This window comes from Paralichthys olivaceus, chromosome 12, assembly GCF_024713975.1.
Source record: "Paralichthys olivaceus isolate ysfri-2021 chromosome 12, ASM2471397v2, whole genome shotgun sequence".
NCBI lineage: Eukaryota > Metazoa > Chordata > Actinopteri > Pleuronectiformes > Paralichthyidae > Paralichthys > Paralichthys olivaceus.
The window spans coordinates 12,721,692-12,739,222 of NC_091104.1; the positions used below are offsets into that span (position 1 = coordinate 12,721,692).

A 17,531-nucleotide genomic window follows, 5' to 3' on the forward strand; every position below is an offset into this window, starting at 1 on the left:
ACAAACACACACCCTGCAGTGGCTATGAAGTACTGTACCCTCACTGTATCACAACATCTTATAGGGGGATAAACAGCAGATCTCAGTGCCTCTGGTGTTGTTGGGCAAGGTGAACACATGAAGGAAAAAATCTGAAATCCTCAGAGAACCTCATGATACGCTAAAGTTGCTGTTTCTCCATCGCACAGAGAAACTCCAAACAGTAAAAGATAAGTAAATCGAACACACGTTCGTCTCTTCAGAGTTCCCTCATAAGTATTGAGAGACGTCTAAAGATGAAAACACATAAACCTTCTTTACATGAAACACTTTCCCCAAGAGTTCAAACTTGCCATAAAAACAGACTATGATCACTACAGGGAGCACAACAAAGACTATACCTACTTTGGGCGACGCTTCCAACTACCACCATACTTTTTCTCATTCATGAGACTGATATATATTTTGAATTGCATATGCACTTCATATTTTATATTTCGTATTTTATATATATTTCTTCTTTTTTTCCTTTTATATTAGTGAGCATAGTTCTTTGATCGGGCAGTTGCAAAATAAGAATTTCATTACCCAATAATAAACCGCTGTGTTTGTTATTGTGTATATGACAAATAAACATCTTGAATCTTAAATCTAATAAGTGACTTAGATTTAATTAAAAAAATTACATAAATGTAAAACCTACTAAAGGTCACTACCAGCCATCATCCATCTTAGATTTACAACAAGGAGCCTGTGTGGTGGTTGCTGGTTGATTTACTAGTAATGAGCCATTGGAGGTAGGGAAGAGCTACAGGCTGCCACATATACTATTCACACAAAAGTATTACCTGCCACATATACTGTTCGCACAAAAGTATTACCTGCCACATATACTATTCGCACAAAAGTATTACCTGCCAAATATACTATTCACACAAAAGTATTACCTGACAAATAAACTATTCACAGTGATCAAACAAGGGCATTATACTTTAACGGCCATGTTGCCATCCCTTACAAAATCTTCTACTAAGTGAACGGCACACAGAGACCTAAGCAACCCATCTACTGTAAACAATAAGCACTTAATGTTACAGTTTGGAAGATAACTCCATATACAGGTATAATTATTATTATTAAGCTTTAGCCCCTAATCTCTATGGAACACGATGACACTGTATTAACCAAAGTACTTGCTGAGCTCAAGAAAAATAGTGATATCGCTGCAGAGAAATCTGCCAGGGCAATAGACCAGAGAGGTCCACGATAAATAAGGCAACAGGCCATATTCTCAACGAGTTCTCCGAATCACTTCTACTCTTCTTCTCTTTCCTGTTGAGGACGAAAATATTTATTCTCACGTCTACTGTACAGTAACAATAAGGCTACACCCAACAGCCAAGTTGCATAACTTAGAACAGAGGATGGAGAAATAGCTAGCCTGCATGGCTCTGTCCGAAGAAAACTTAATCTGCCTTTTTATACATTTAAAGGTCCATGATTAACAAGCTCTAGCTCATTTTCTCATTAATGTCGAAAAAAGTGGAACAACAGAAAGTATCAAAGCAATTAGCAAAACATGGGGACTATTGCGTGATTAGATTGGAAACCAAAGTGGAACCATGTCATAAGCTGTGACAGCTGTGGTTAGAATTACAATTTATATTTATTTTTTCTGTCAAATAACTGACTTGCCATGTTTCTTGCCCAATTCACAGATCCCAGCAATTAACACGATGAATAAAATGTTAAATTACTGGTGGCGAAAACTACAAAATAAGATCTGAGCTTTAATTAACCAGAATTTTCCCTCGGTTGCACGACTCAGAATGAAAGCACAAAATCCAAAAGTGACCAAACATAAGCAGAAGTGGTGACACTATTTTTGGTTTTTAATGTGTTCCCTTGATAGGCTGTACCACAGTGGATGAAGCTTTGCTTAGGAGCCATGAGTATGAGTGTCTCTTCTGATGCAAGACTCCAGAAATACAACAGTCTCTTGTGCATGCTTCACTACCAGCGGCCAGAAAAACAGCTCTGTGGATTAAGTCACCAGAGCAATGATGATGACTCGTCAACACATTTTACTGCCCGAAGAAAAGAACGTCAACTGTGGCATGATCACCGCACTGTTTATCCCTCCTTTAATTTCTATCTGCATATCAAAAGAGAATCAAACTTAAGTGTCTAAGAGGAAGTACTCATTTGCCTTGAAACTTATAAAACTTATACAGTACTTTAACTTCAAGGTTAAAAGGTTTTATTGTCATCTGCACAACAGATACAGCGTACATGTCGGCAATGAAAATCTTAAATCCCAGGCACCTCAAGCAACTCACATGCAATAGTGTCAGAAAATAAGAGTAACTAAAAATACAAGTACCAATACACTAGTGCTAACTTCTGACAGAAATTAAGTAATCTCTGTGCATCTATTTTATATTTCAATTTTTTAGTCAACCATTTATCCGATTGACTTCAAACTTTACGGGTGTGTTGCTGAGGAGCTGCAGAAGTACTGTGTTGGCTGTGGTCATTAAATAAATGCCCAAGACCAACTGCATGACAACTGTTTAATTCACTCATTGACTCACTATTGCTACCACTGACTCATATGATGAAAGCTTCATCTCTGTGAGGTACCCCTGTCAGTGAGGCTGCTCTCAGATGCCCTGCTCTGTAGCTCTGGTTGCCTTTGTGCAACACTCATGCACATACCAGGGTTTTAAGAAACGCAGCTGTGTGCTATAATGTGTTGCGCACCAAACGTCTCACCTCTTTCACTGGGTTACCTTGTATTTTCATGTGCTTTTCAAATTCCAAGATATTTGAGCAGATGTATTTGCAGGCAGTGTTTACAAATATGAGGGCATGGATTATGAATCCAAGAGCCCGGCTTTCAAACACACAGATTTTCTGCGTAGGCTCAGGGCCAGGAATTAGAGAGAGTCGTGCAGTAACCAGAAGGCCTGTGGTTCGATCCCTGGCACCTCCACTTTGCATTCTGAAGTGTCCTTGGGAAAACACTGAACCCCAAATGGCCCCTGACAGCTGTGCCAACCATGTTTGAATGACATGTGATAGAATAACTGATCTAAAAGTGCTGTATGAATGTGTGGGTGAATGTGACTTGTATTGTAAAGCGCTCCGAGTGGTTAATGAGATTGGAAAAGCGTTATATAGATGTCCTTCCATTTACCATTTACATCTATTTTCCCCACCAGCCCCAGGGGTTCTCCATACCCCCATACATGCTGTATTTTCATGTTATGGGAAATATTCAATACCAACACTCCTGAGAGGCACATTTTGAGTGGGCACTGAGCTCGTACAAACACCTGAAGTGTCAGTTTTACAACTAAAGCCCAAGAGGTTGAATTGAAATACTTTAAACATCCCTGGTTTCATTTGCATTGATTGACGGACTGTGTTGTGATGAGAGTATGAGTCTAGAACTTGATGTACAGTATTAGACAGAGGTATCAAACCTGACCATGTTGTAGGTGATGTCAAACACACTTCATGGCCAAGGCCACTGCTTTTTAACCATAATGCCATGTTCCAACACAAAAAAGCTCATGGGGATAAATTAACAGATAATGAATAGTTTCCGTTGCTGCACTATGACTCATCAAACTCCCTCCAGCTCCTTGATGTATCCTCCTTTAAAGGGTACGTCAGTCAGAGCCAGGAAGTTTAATTTGTGCGAGTAGAATCTTATGTGTGTAACAACCTTCAGAGGAAACAGAGAATTGTCAATCAATTATGACAATTTGTAGGCAGCTTTCACACTCTTCCTGATCAGATCAGATGACAGCAGGGGGCCCCAGCAGGAGTCACTACAGGGGATCTTTCTCATGTAATGCTGTGGTGAGTGTGTGCACTGTGAACTGAACTGAATGGATCTCCATCTGTCACAGCACAAATTTCTGATAGGTACAACAATTTTTAAGGAGTACAAATCAAGGGCACAATGTTTGGAAGACATTTCTGTTTAACATGGACAGTCTTATCACAGTAGGTGCATTGTGGGTACTCTTGTGTTTTTAGACCTTGACCAATACCAGGAATAAAAAACGTTTCTATTCTGTCTCTTGCAAGTCACCCATGACATTTTTAGTTTTATTTTCAGCCATGAAATACTAAACTGTTGGAGCAACTTTCTTCAGTAAACTTGTTTTCCAAACCTGAGTTTCAACTTTTAAAGGGAAAGGGATTTAAAAAACTGGTTAACTCAAAGGTTGACTGCCAGTTTGTGGAGAGTTGACTTTCACATTGATCAGATTTTGTTGGTTACATTTTTATTGTTTGGGTTTGACTATTTTCATTTATTTAAAAATGTCTATTTTTCTTTTTGAGTCTGCCAATGTCAAAGGGAAATGCATGTGTGGGAAGACAGAAAGAGAAACTGAAATGGATGAAAAAAATAAAAGAATATCTTGGGATTGCAGGGTCTCTTTGAGTCTCGACTTTGGCAGTACCAGTTTGGTTTAGTCAGGTTTTGGCCAGGTTCTCGATGCCTCATTTTTTAACTTCTGTTGAGTTTATTTAAAGTCAGTAGGAAATTGGAGAGAGCGTATGCCCTATTTAAAAAATAACATCCTCTTCAATTATCTTTCTCAATTTATTCTTAAGAATACAAAGACGACTGTGAAAAAAAATGAATGCACAACAAACAACAAGGGGGATTGGATAGCTGGACAATGTCGGTACCGCTGAACCACTTGCTTGTCCTGATTTTACCTTTTTTCAGTAACATAAAGGAGTAACACTGTCATTCTTTAAGGATGAAAAGCTTTTCAGAATATGCTGAGGATGACAAAGCAAAACTAAGCAAATATATACATATTTCTCAGAATACCTTCTGTGCAGTAACTTGGCCAAGTATAGCCTTCAGATTTATCAGGTCAAATGAAGTTAAAGATGATTTACTCTTTCATTAAGGAGTCCTTTTTTTTAAAGACAAGAACACAATCGTGAGATCTCTTTCAAATATGAACCTGATTTTCCCAAAATCTTCCTGGTAGTAAAAACAAAGGATTAATTTGAAAAGCTGAAGGACTTTGTGTTTTATATTGCTGTATATATATATATGTATATATATGTGCGTTTGTATATTCTCTGTCTATATTTCTAACTGATTTCAGACATAAATCACAATGTCTTCATAGCTACACAGTGACACATTTCATTGTGCCCTTCACCCCTGCATAACCTGTCGAACAAGTGACAATAATCAGACCCAGAGAGAGGCAGTGCACTCAGAGTATGATTCACACAATTTATACTTTTGTGTTACGAGACCACAGCCTGGGTTAAGATTTCTCAATTGTTAAAATTCTGTAAAAGAGAATGGGTTCAGTCCTCTCTGAGGTTGCCACGACAACACAGTCGTGACATACCTGTGTACCCAGCCTGCCAGAGGAACAGAGTTGCTCGCCTCGCAGACTGTTAAAATACGAGAGAGAAGAAAAAAGCTGTAAAGAAATTGTTGTTTCTGACAGAGTGGTAACTATTATTCACCAAATTGAATTAGATTCAGAATATAGTTAATGGGATAGTAAATGTATAGCACAGTGATAAAGTGCAGTTTATATTAAAAGGCTTTATACTTGATTTTTGTCATGCTAACACATGGCTAACTCTAAAGATGGTAAACCCAGCATTTCCTCAGAATTCATTCAATCTATGGTATTAGCTCTCAAAAGGAACAGATTCCAAGTGACTGGTAAACACTTGCGGGTGTGGGTATGTGCACAAATGCAGTCTGACTGTCTGTGTGAACGCTAACAACTTTATGGATGAAAGGGTGAAGGTGCAGCAAATATGACTTTAAGTAGCACTGCACACAGCTATATACAGTACAAAGCAGCAATGAAGCAAAACATCAAGTTGTTGATCTCCTATGATATTGTTAAATATGTATATTTTGGTGTGAACCTTGATGTATGATCACCTTTAAGATTTCATGGGCAGCGTATCATTCAGCAGATACAGAACATCATTAGCATTCATTTGGAGTTGCTGGTGTTTCTGGTGGCATAATAAATGTTAGGCTCAATATTCTCTTCCTCTAACACTCTCCATTTAGCTCTGCACAACCTCCAAAGGAAAATATCTGGCTATTTATCAGCCACATGTTTCACTATGTTCACCAGCTAGATGCTAACTGTGTCATTTGGTGCCAAACAGGTAGTGAACAGTGGATTTAGAGCCGTTTTGCTGATAACAGCTGCAGGCAAATTTGGACTGAACAAAAAAACGATGAAATTCCAGACGTATGTTCCAGGAGGATTCAGTCTGTGTTTGTTTGCAGAAACACAGAAGTCTTTGCTGACATTGCTAGTGTCCACAAAAATGCTATAAAATTATATGACTGGGTTAAATGGGGAATTCCCAAACAGCAACTCAACCCACATCGTCATCTGCAAATAGAACCTACAAAAAATTATCTATATGCATCTATGCACAACATTATATATATATATATATATGTATAAAAAATCACTTTTGCTTTTTTGTATATATCAAAATCATCAACCCCTGCATCGAAAATTAAAGTTTATATGATACCTTCCCTCCTGTGGAGCACAGTACATGTTGAACAGTGGCTGAGCTCAGCAGTGCAGATCAAAAGAGGTACAAAGGGCCATGAAGACCACATTGAGAAAAAAAGAATCCCTACTTTTTTCTCTTTATCAACACAGCCCAGATTGGGCATCTGGAAATCCACCATGCTTTACTCTGTGGGAGGGGACCAGTGGTAAGTGAGACTGTGCATGTAGGCTGAACATACGGCGGCATGCACGGCCCTCCAGGGTGCAATAAAGTATTTATTGAGGTGTAATGGGTGCAATAGCTGCACAGTTTGTTCAACATGTAGCTCGTAACAGCGCTGTGTGCTTGTTTGTATGTGTTTCACAAAAAGGCTTTTGTCTGTTGAAACAGCATGTTTTCTTCAGCCCAACACAGCAGAGGCTGTATCAACAAATTATTTTTGCTATAATAGGAACAGTCTCTTAACCATGACACTGAACAAGAGAGATCAGGACTGAAGCTAATGAGCTGCATTAGCAAACTAAAAAATTACTATTCAGAGCTAAAATGGCCTTCGCTGATACAACAAGATCACGTTAAAGCTCTTATTTTATATGTGACATTAAAATTCCATACACATTCTTCTCTTCTGACATACATCACATGGACTTTGTGCTATACGACTCCAGAGGTCTACAGTATGTGTATTCCAGAGGCTTAAGCTGCTCAGCTGACCCTGTCCTGTTGGCTTTGACAGAGCCGTAGAAATGCTCTGTGGCAGAGTTGCGTATCTCCAACAGTCCGAGAAGCCATGAGGGTGGTGAAGTGGGAAGTCAAGGAGAGACAGAGTCTTAGGACTTAGACATGTGATTCACAGGGGTCTAAATTAGAGAGTACAGACACATGTAGACACTCAAAGACAAAGCCAACCCCCTTGAGTAAGCTCCAAGGCAGATCCCTCAACAGCAACCTCCAGATGCTACAGTAGTCCACCCTCACAAACGGCTCCTGCATAAATCTCTGATTTCACTGTCTTGGAAATAATTAGACGAGCGGGGAGGTGGTAAAGTGCTCCGGGCTAACCTGAAGGGAGCCTTCGTATAGCATCTGCTTTTGGATGCTACATGCCTAGCTTAGGGACAGATGAGAGATGAACAAACAAAGCCTCTTTAGGCACATTCCTCAAAGTCTGACTGAAGCAGAGTGGGCTAGTGATGTCTCCCAGCGGCTGGTGCCGGAGGCAAAGGGATCATTGGAAGATGCAGCTGATGAAGGTGGGATGAAAGATTTGTAGAAACCTAATTAAAAGTCACATGAAGTCAAGTGAAGCCAGAACAACTTTCTTTTTTCCATGTGTTTTTCCAAATTTCAAATTCACTGTACTGTTTTAATCACTTTTCTGTCCATGTTTTTTCCACAACTAATCTCAGCAGCTACGACTGTACACTTGTTTACTCATATGTTCCCACAGACAATTCCACTAGACATGGACCATGGACTGTATATAGACTACTTGTCTCCACTTCCTCCGTTTGTCCAGAAATGTAACCAAAACATAAGAATCTTGCACTCTGTGCAGCAGCAATCAGGGGATAAAGCCACGATAGCATGTGCTCAACCAATCACGAGTCAGTCTCAGCTGTCAATCATGACATTTTTATGGCCTATACTGCAGCCAGGGGTAAGTAATGAGCAGTAATGTCGTCTGTCTTTACACACTGTATGACAGACCCACAGAAAAAGTCTAGATTTCTTTTTGGGAAAGGGTTGATGTTTACAGAAATTGTAAAAATTCTAGAGATGTAACTTAAGAGTTATTATTGCTATTATTTGTTTAGTTTTGTCCTTGGACCGCACAATGTCCCTGTACATAATGTGCTTCACTGGGTTTGTCACAGCTTGACATTTTTGTTTGACAGTGATGTTTGCATTGCAGTCTTCGGAAAGTTTAGCATTTCTTTTGTGTGACTGGCATCGGTGAACACACTCAGCAAATCACCTACTATTAATCATTAAGAAATAAATGAAGAATAGAACTTACATGGAACTTTGGAGCAGAAAATTAGCACAAGGTAGAAAATGTGAGCATCAATATGAAGTTTCAATTATCTACATTTATCAAAAACTCATAAATCTGACTTTTATTACTTTACGCTGTCACGTATTGTTCATGTGAAGACAGTGCATGTGAAATGTTTTTTCACTGCGTGATAATTTCAATTTTGTTACATCGATCAACTAAACAGCCCTCAGTGTAAAGCTCTGGCTTATTGTCTATGACAAGAACCATTTCAGAGAAGTGAGGTGGAGCGGTGCTGTGCTGCTGGGGGTTGATGGAGCTAATGATTTGTTTGGACAGCCTTCAACACTTATTATATCACATCTTTGGATCCATTTGAAGTATTTAGCCATTGAAGTAGTCACATACTGTATGTCTGTGGTGCTTTCGTTTGAATCACTAAAATAAACCCCATAATGAATTATTCATATAATTACTTTTATGATGGGTTTTATTGACACATGATATTTAAAAAACAGGAAATGATCATAGCTGGTTATTTTAAGCACAGTGAGTTATTCTTTTTTTTAAGACCTGAACACATCTTTATGTCAAATACTTAGATCTGAATAGGAGTTCATCTTACATTTATTATCTTTGGAAGATTAACACTGAACACTTTATTGTGATATTATCTTGAATCAGAGGGGAAGGAGTAGATGGAAGCCAAAGCTTAAAATGCCAAACCCTCCACATTCACCACAACTTTATGTTTTAATTCAGCATATACATTACAATCCAACATAACTCAAAGTGCTGAAAGGGTTAGCAGCCATTGTTCAGTTTTCTTTTGTTTGTATCCCACCACATTACCTAAAGCTCTTTCTGTCCTGCAGGAAGTTTGAAACTCAAAGTTTCCCTCTGGACAGGATCTTATCCGAAGTGCTGTTTGCTTTAATTAGGTAACAAGATGCTGGGATCATCTCCAAAAATCAATGTTGCCTCACTTGCTGGGGGGTTAAGACCGGAGGTGAAAGCAATTAACTTCAGATGTTCTGATAATGTTATGCTGACATGCAGATTAAAAAGCCACCTAAAGGCATCACATGCAAGAATACGTCATGATTTGAATTATAAAGCAATCACTTTTCTCAAGTCATCAAGTAATAGACAACACATTGAACATTTGGTAACCCATTATTCCCACACCAGTAACATCCAAATGACAATTGGATCGACTGAGTAAAAAGAAAACCACAGATTTACCTAAACTAAATCAGAGTCTTGAGCACATCTTTGCTGCAGAGATAACACTGACAGTTTACTCACACACACACAGAACAACATGTATTGATATTTTCTTGACATACTGTACTGTTGAATGCACAACTGTCTGCCCAACCCTTTGTGCCAAAGCCCTCAGACTATGCAACATATGGACACAATGGCACAACAGCAACAAAAGAGAACTCACAACAGTCATTATTTTCACAAGTGCGACAAAGCCACTACACACACTTATCACAGAACTGCTAATAGGACCAGGCATGCACTTCTCCTCTCTCTCGCCTTACCGTTTATATGCTTTTCGCCTCATTTTCAGCAGATAAGATCACAATATTCATGTGCCTGTGCATCCCCTCAGAGCAGCATGCATTTAGAAAAAGGCTCCTCTAATTCTGACTGGAGACAAGCTGGTAGGCAGAGAGAGCGAGAGAGCAAAGGGGAGAGAGAGAGAGAGAGAGAGAGGGAGCTGAGGATTGAATGGAGCAGGAGGAGGTGTATAGGAAGAGGAGGGGTTATGGGAGTGATGGAGTGAAAAAGAAGAAGAAGATGAGGTAAAAGTGAAAGTGGCAAACCTCGTGTCATGCTGCATCTCTCCATCAGAGTTCTGGTGGGAAGAGAAGAAGAAGAAGGAGAGAGGGCGAAATGATTAGATTTATTCATCAAGCAGATTTATCTGGCGCCGCCGCTGCCACTGCACGCTGCGGAGTGCCTCTTATCTAGTGTTTAACGAGCTCTCAGAGTGACTATGTCTCGGCAAACAAATATATCCATTATTTCTCACTCTCGGCACACGTACTATATCAGTATTGAGAGCATTAAGGGAAAGAGAGAGGAGGAAGACAGAAGAAGAAATGACAGATTAGCAGAGGTACAGAAAAATGCTGCGTACTGCAGAAATGGAGAGAAACAGCCCAAGGGGGAGAGAGGCAGATTCGCATAGTGTAGTTGTTGAAATGCTGGTGAGGGAAATGGAAAAAGTCGAACGATAGAACTTGAATAATGTAAGAAAGTACACAGAGTCAATGTGGGAAAGTCAATTTGAAAGATTTGTTCAGTTTAATGGTAAATATGAAGCTAGCAAAGGCAGCTAGGAACTACCTTTTTGTTTGAAAATACATCAGCTCTCTGATGGATACACTTGGCGTCCACATTACTGCGGAATTTAGAGCCACTGAAACTGAGAAGTGTGGAAACGCTGCTGGACCCGTTTTAGTCTGGACGAGCAGAAACTGAGATGTTTGGAGACAATTACATACACACTCACAGCTGCTTGGGTGTTTTCGGTCACGACGTAGCATGAAGAGTGGGAACAAGGTGGCACAGCTAGCTTGGCTCTGTCCAAAGATATCGGACATCTGCCGAGCAGCGTCCGCAAGAGCTCACGAATGATCATGTTTCATCTTCTCCATTTAATCCTCCCAAAGAATAAAGAGTGAGTGTTACAGGGGGTTTCTGTGTCGCAGCTAATCGTATCCCCATGTTTCCACTCTTCATGCTAATCTAAGCTATGTAGCTTCAGGTATTAGATTCATCCATTTATCGTAGAGACACGAGAGTGGTGTGAAACTTATCATCTGTGTGATGGCAAGAAAACCAATTGAATCTTTTCCATAATGTCGACATACAAGTTAATTTAAAAACTAAATAGAGGCAACCTCCCACTTCATCAAGTCTTAATTACAACTTCTCTTTTAATCTTCGCAAAAAGTGAAGTGTATAAATTATAATCCGAGTTTAAAAGGATATCTGAGTAGCAGCTAGCTGCGTCCAGTCTTTATCTTGACCTAAGCTAAGTGGCTTTTGGTGTTAGCTTCATGTTTATGGTACAAACGTGAAAGTTGTGTTAAACCAGAAACATGTTTCCAACAATGTCGACAAACAACATGACACACACACACACACACACATATTTCATCACATCTGTCTCATGTGCAAACTCAAACGGAGATGAATCAGAGAAAGGGTCCCCGTTGCATTTGTTGGTTACATATGCATTATTCATGACTCGGATTTCTCAGGAGAATTTACCATTTACATTTACATTTTCACTTAGGCTTAATTCTTTGGTGCAGAACCAATTGCTCAGTGCAGTCTCTGGAGTTCAGACTACGTGGAAGAGCGAACGAAAAAACGAACAAACAAAGAATGAAAATAAGTTCAGTTTACTGACACTGCAGTGGTCATATCTGAACATGAACTACATAGATGTCAGAGGGTCAGACATTGTTTCAGTGTGTCTGGTGGAGGTCTGGTTTCTATCCAGCCTCTGGATTTTTAGTTGCAAATTCGATTTCAATGTGCTGTTTGTGAGAGTGCATTTTGTATTTGCTATGAGCACGTGCATGCTTGGCTTTGTGGTGTTGTGTGGTTGTGTGGGTGTTACAAACAGTGCAAGTGATACAGCAGGATGACTCATACAGCTACTGAATGAGACAACGCTCAGTAATCCCCTCTGTCCATCCCTCCATCCCTCTGTGCGTGGAGGGCAAGCCTAGAGAGAGGGAGTAGGCGAATTGGCATTCCTGGAAGGCATCACTGAATGACACACTGCAGCCGCACCTACTACATATGTACATTCATTCACTGAGAAGTGTTGGCTTGTATATTGCTGAATTTATCAGAAAGGTATCGCACCAACCAAAGGCAACCGCACCCATCAGTGATGTTGGACATGTTCTGAGCTGCAAGGTTGTGAAACCTCAACAGTGGTTATCAACCTGGGGGGCAGGTTAGGATTAGACATACAACTCTGCCCCTAGATCTGTCTCTTCTTTTACCTCTTTTCCACCCACCTCACCTCTCGTCCCCATTTCTCCACTCGAACCCAACCGGTCGAGGCAGATGGCCGCCCACACTGAGTCAGGTTCTGCTAGAGGTTTCTGCCAGTTATATAAATATATATTTATTACTGGTGCTATACAAATAAAATTGATTTGAAAATGTAAACACTGCAGGGGCATGGATGACATGGTAAATGTTGAAACTAGTGAATGAATAGGATTTATCAACATAAAACAAACACGTGTTTCATTTCTGTCCTCTAGTTTGCCTGCACACATCCTTACTGCACAACATTCTTTCTTTCCCTCCTTCCTTCCCTGAAAGAATCACACCTCTTGTCTATTGAATGACCCGCTCTCCAGTTATTAAATGTGTGAAAAGCTGCCATATGCAGTTTTCTCTATTGATATCAAAAATATTCCTTTCACTGCACACACAGCTCAACAGTTGCTAGGGAGCTGACGGCCAGGGAATTTATTCTGATCAGGAAGCTTCCACCCAAACACCTCTCTGTTTCCTCACTGTTGGACACTGGTCAAGGTCCATCCATTTATCACAGTATTAGTAAAGCAGTGCAGCATGGTGTGAGAGGGTAGTACAATGTGTGCATTTCTAAGCCTGGAGCTCTTAAATAAAATACAAATATAACAAATAAAAAAGGTGGAGAAGAGTGTCTGAATTATTAATATATATATATATTATATATATTTGTTTGAAACCCAAGCCATCTTCTGCTTTTACTCTCAGGTCTGAGTAAATTAAAAGTAACAAGGGAGGATGTGTTCTAAATATATGACATGCCAAAGGGATCAATACTTTCTCTTTGGTATCTAGGATTTGGCTGGTTGGAGGGCAGAAAGATGCTAATGCATTTAAATGAGAAGTGAATAGACCTTTACAGGTTCTACAAATAGAACAAGTTAGAGTGAGGATATGTTCTGCCCTGAAACTCCACAATCAACGGTTCATTTAGATGTTTGTGTCACTGCTCATGCAAACAAAAACCACATAGATCCATTTTTACGTTGTTTTTTTAAATGTTGTTGACAAGTTTCCCTCTTGCAGTTCTGATAGATGTTTTGCAGTTTCGCTTCCTCATCTGAAACTCTGTATTGTGGTATCCTTGGTCCTATTTGTTTGGTTCTGAACAGTTAATAGGACAATTATCGATTATTATAGGCATGTTTTAAATAACTGTCTACAACCTTTAAGGCTGAATGGCCTCTAATGCCATACAGCTACATGCTTTAAATACAGAAATCTTAACTTCTGCACCTCTTGGCATTGTCCCTAAAATGATGAATGGTCTTTCTTCTCTCAGCTTGTTGGGTAAATCATCCATAAGAAATCTGGGTGTTTCTACATACCAGGCTTTGACTCTGCACTATCATCTTAAGTGTTTGATTTGCTCTTTTTCCAGCTGAGCATTGCAGAACTCAGGTCCATTGTGTCTCCAGTAGAGATGGAATCCATGCAACTCTCTGTTATCTACCTGGGCAACACAAATGTCCAAAATGCTGCTGATAGACTCTGGACCAGATTCTCCAAAACATCTTATGTGACCCCGATTCTATTTGCTTTTTACTAGCTCCAAATTAAATTCAGAATCCCATTCAAAGTCCTTGTGGTCATCTATAGATCTCTATACTGTCAAGGTCCTGCCAAACATGCTCATAAACTTTGGAACTAATTTTAATGGAATTTGGTGTAAATGTTGCAGTAGACACTCCAGACACCAACAGATCAAGACCTACATGTTGAGGCTTAGATTTGCATTTTTATTAGAATTTTTGTGATTATGCTCTTCATCTGTATGTATTTATATTCTTCTTTATTTCTTTTGTGAATCACTTTGTTATATCTCTGCTTTTGAAAGGTGCTATGTAAATAAAACACTTTTCTTTTTATTTCTGTGCATGTACAGCACACAATAAATTCTCGTTCCCCATTCACAGCACGTTAATGAATAATCATGTTTGCAGATTTGATTTTGTATGGCAAGTGGGTGATGTGTCAGATGCAATTAAGCAAAACACCAAACATAAATGATTCACGTCTAATAAATCTGAGAAGAGCAATATTCAGCTAACAAGGAGAAATGTGTGGCAATGGACTATCTCAAAGCCTTGAATAAAGATTGAGTGGAATCATCAGAGGCTTCTGTAATCTTATTCATTTAGATCCTAATTTCCAGCAATTCACATCTGCTCTTCCTGAATTACCAGGAAACATGACAAACAGCTGCACAGTGTATGTTTCTTTCTGAAATCATTTCTTAGAATTACACTCCCAATCAGACATAATGAAGCAGCCGTGCATGATGTAATAACTGCATATGATGTAGTAAAATCTCAGCTACGTGTGGTGCATATGTGCTGCAGTTTGATTATGTATGGAGAAGATTTATAGTGGAACTGCAGTACCAGCCTGCAGCTCTCCTTCTAACCAGTACACTCTTTAAAATGTGGTTAAATATCCAAATGTAGATGTTGACCAACTTCTAACTTTGTTCAAGAAACTAAACTAAGTCTGTAAATATGTCTGTGTCTGGCTTAGAGAAAAGAGTTTTAAACACGTTTATGTGCATGCATCCCTGCTTGCCCCTTTTCCACTGTCAATAAGCCAGTAATGTTGCAAGTTTGGATTTTAAAACTCATTGCTACCAGTAAAAAAAATCTGACTGTGTCAAATTGTCCACAGTCTAGATAATTCTGTTATCAATGGGAAAAGAACGCTGCCTAAAGGAATTTAGCTGTCAAACTTTTACATTTACTTTTCTATTGCTGTGAGCAAATTAAATTAGATTCAAAAATACAACCAAAACTGTTTCCCCGCTCTAGGTAAGGAAAAAAAAAAGTATTTTGTACATTTAGGTTCACCATCACTTCAGGGTACTCACAGGGATATTGACAGGTCTGGGCAGTGAGGTAGACCTGTAAGACATTCTGGGAAATCCATCTGGCCAGCTGAAGACAGGGCAGGGGTCACCCCATCCACTGGATCCTGATTGAGACGGAGTCTGGTCATAACTCGTAGGTACCACTTTCTTCTCCTTCTCCCTCCCTCTTTCAGTTCTTTGGTTATCTTCCCAGCCAGGCTTTTCTCTCCCTTTAACCCTTTCTTTTGGTTTCTCACCTCCTCTGTCTCTCTCCCAGGGGCTATCTTTTTTTTTCTCACCCTCCTTACCTATCTCCATCCCCACACCTCCATTTCTCTCCCATGTAATCCTGTTTTCCCTCTCCATCCCTTTCCCTATACCCTTCTCTAGTCCTTTCTCATTCCTTTCTTTCCCCAGGGTGCCATTAGCTACCATTTCATCAAGTTGCCTCACTCTGTCAATGTCTGTCTCTAAATAAAGTCTCCCAGTGGAGGGCTGAGTCTGGACCTTTGTACATAGCTCCAGGTCATGCTCTTGGTATGAGTTACTGTCCCCTTTCACTTTCCTCAATGCATCCCCAGGTTCCAAGATTTTACAGCTCGGCAATGTCTTGCTCCACTGTTGGATGGAAGTGGTAACGTCCTTCGAATCATACTCCTTGATGGTGTGGAGGTTTGAGCTTGTTGGGCTGTACCATAGGTTTGATACTGATGCAGATGGTGGTAGTTGTGGGTTTATTGGTGTTGAATGCATCGCAGTTGTCATTGGCAGGTGAGATGGGGTTGATGGTGGTGGTGGTGGAGGAGATGGGAAGCGATGTCGGAGGGTAGATTTCTGCTGCTGAGAACCACCGTTAGATTTTAGCACCCTGCAGGTAACCTCATTCAGAAACTGTGTAAACTTGCGTCTGTTGTCAGTCTTCTCATCTCTGTGATGACATGAAACTGTGGCAATATTCTTACTCAGACAAGATGAGGAAAGACTCGGCGTTCCTGTGTCTTTCCTTTGTGCTGTGGAAGCCCTCTCTGGAACAGATTCATCTTTGCTTTTAGCTTTATTGACAGGATGTGAGAAGATAAGATTTTGGTAAATTATTTCAGGCTCAGTAATCATAGTATTGGACTCCTGGTTAGAGGTGCAAGACTTTCCATCCAATTCCCCTGTGGACTCAGGGCTATCTTGCTTAACAGGCGTCCTTAACAGGCAGGTAGCTCCTGAGCTCCAGCTATTTGTGTCCCAACTTCCATCATCGTCACTGGAGCTGCCATTGCCACTCTGTAGGCTTGGGCTGGGACTCCACTCAGTGGGGCTGGGTGTTGAGTTGTCAAGGCTGCCAAGAGATCGCCTCTTCATTCGAGACACTGATCCCCTCAGGTTGGGTGTGCCCTGGAAACTGGGCAAAGATCCTTGGAGACTTGGTAATGATCCTTGGAGGCAGGCAATAGACCCTTGTAAGCTTGATAGGGAACCTTTGGAGCTTGGACTGGCAGACTTGTGGAGACTGGAAAAAGAACCCTTAAGTAGAGGAGAGGAGAGGCGACGCAGTGGCGGGTCTTCTTCATGGTCGCTGTATGGTCCAGAGAAAACAGGGCAAGATGCAGTGGAAGAACATGAGCCACGATCCTGCCGAGTTGAGGATGTTCTAGATCTTGGTTGCCGCCGCAGAGTTGCCATGTCAATTGCCTTCCTTCCCCTCCTTCGCACTGTCTTCGGTGATCCTCTCTGTACAGACTCGAGCCTAAGACCATCGTTTGAAATGGACACACACAAGTGGACCATGTCAGGCTCAGGAGAACTGATTTTTCTGTCCCCAATTTCAATTGTCTGCCCTAGTTGTCCAGCCCACTGACAGTGCACCCCAGCTGTTGCAGTGTGACACACTTTCACCGCGCCAGCAAAACGCACAATGCGATCCTAAAGAGGTTAGAGTCGGATAGTCATTTGGATGTCAACCAACCTACATTCATTACCATTCATATGCTGACACTCCGTTCTATTTTTTTCCTTTTTAAGATAGCTTTATAGATTAACAGCTGCATCCCCAGTGCTTTGTCTGTGGGCATCATCTGT

At 40.4% G+C, this 17,531-nt stretch overlaps 1 protein-coding gene across 3 annotated transcripts in view; it reads right to left on the reverse strand.

Annotated features, from left to right (window-relative positions):
• The window catches only part of LOC109627987 (brain-enriched guanylate kinase-associated protein), a 42,226-nt gene extending 24,855 nt beyond the window's left edge, over positions 1 to 17,371 (reverse strand). Inside the window, exons 1-2 of one of the 3 annotated variants that reach the window (XM_069536032.1) lie at positions 15,483 to 17,371; positions 10,375 to 10,406 (exon numbers count right to left, since the gene is read on the reverse strand). In XM_069536032.1, coding sequence (XP_069392133.1) covers positions 10,375 to 10,406; positions 15,483 to 17,240 — 1,790 coding nt within the window. In that variant the 5' untranslated portion in view covers positions 17,241 to 17,371. Of the gene's footprint in view, positions 1 to 10,089; positions 10,247 to 10,374; positions 10,407 to 15,482 lie in introns of those variants that run through there. The other 2 variants (XM_069536033.1, XM_020084830.2) reach the window with 2 other exon arrangements.
• Positions 17,372 to 17,531: the final 160 nt, after the last annotated feature.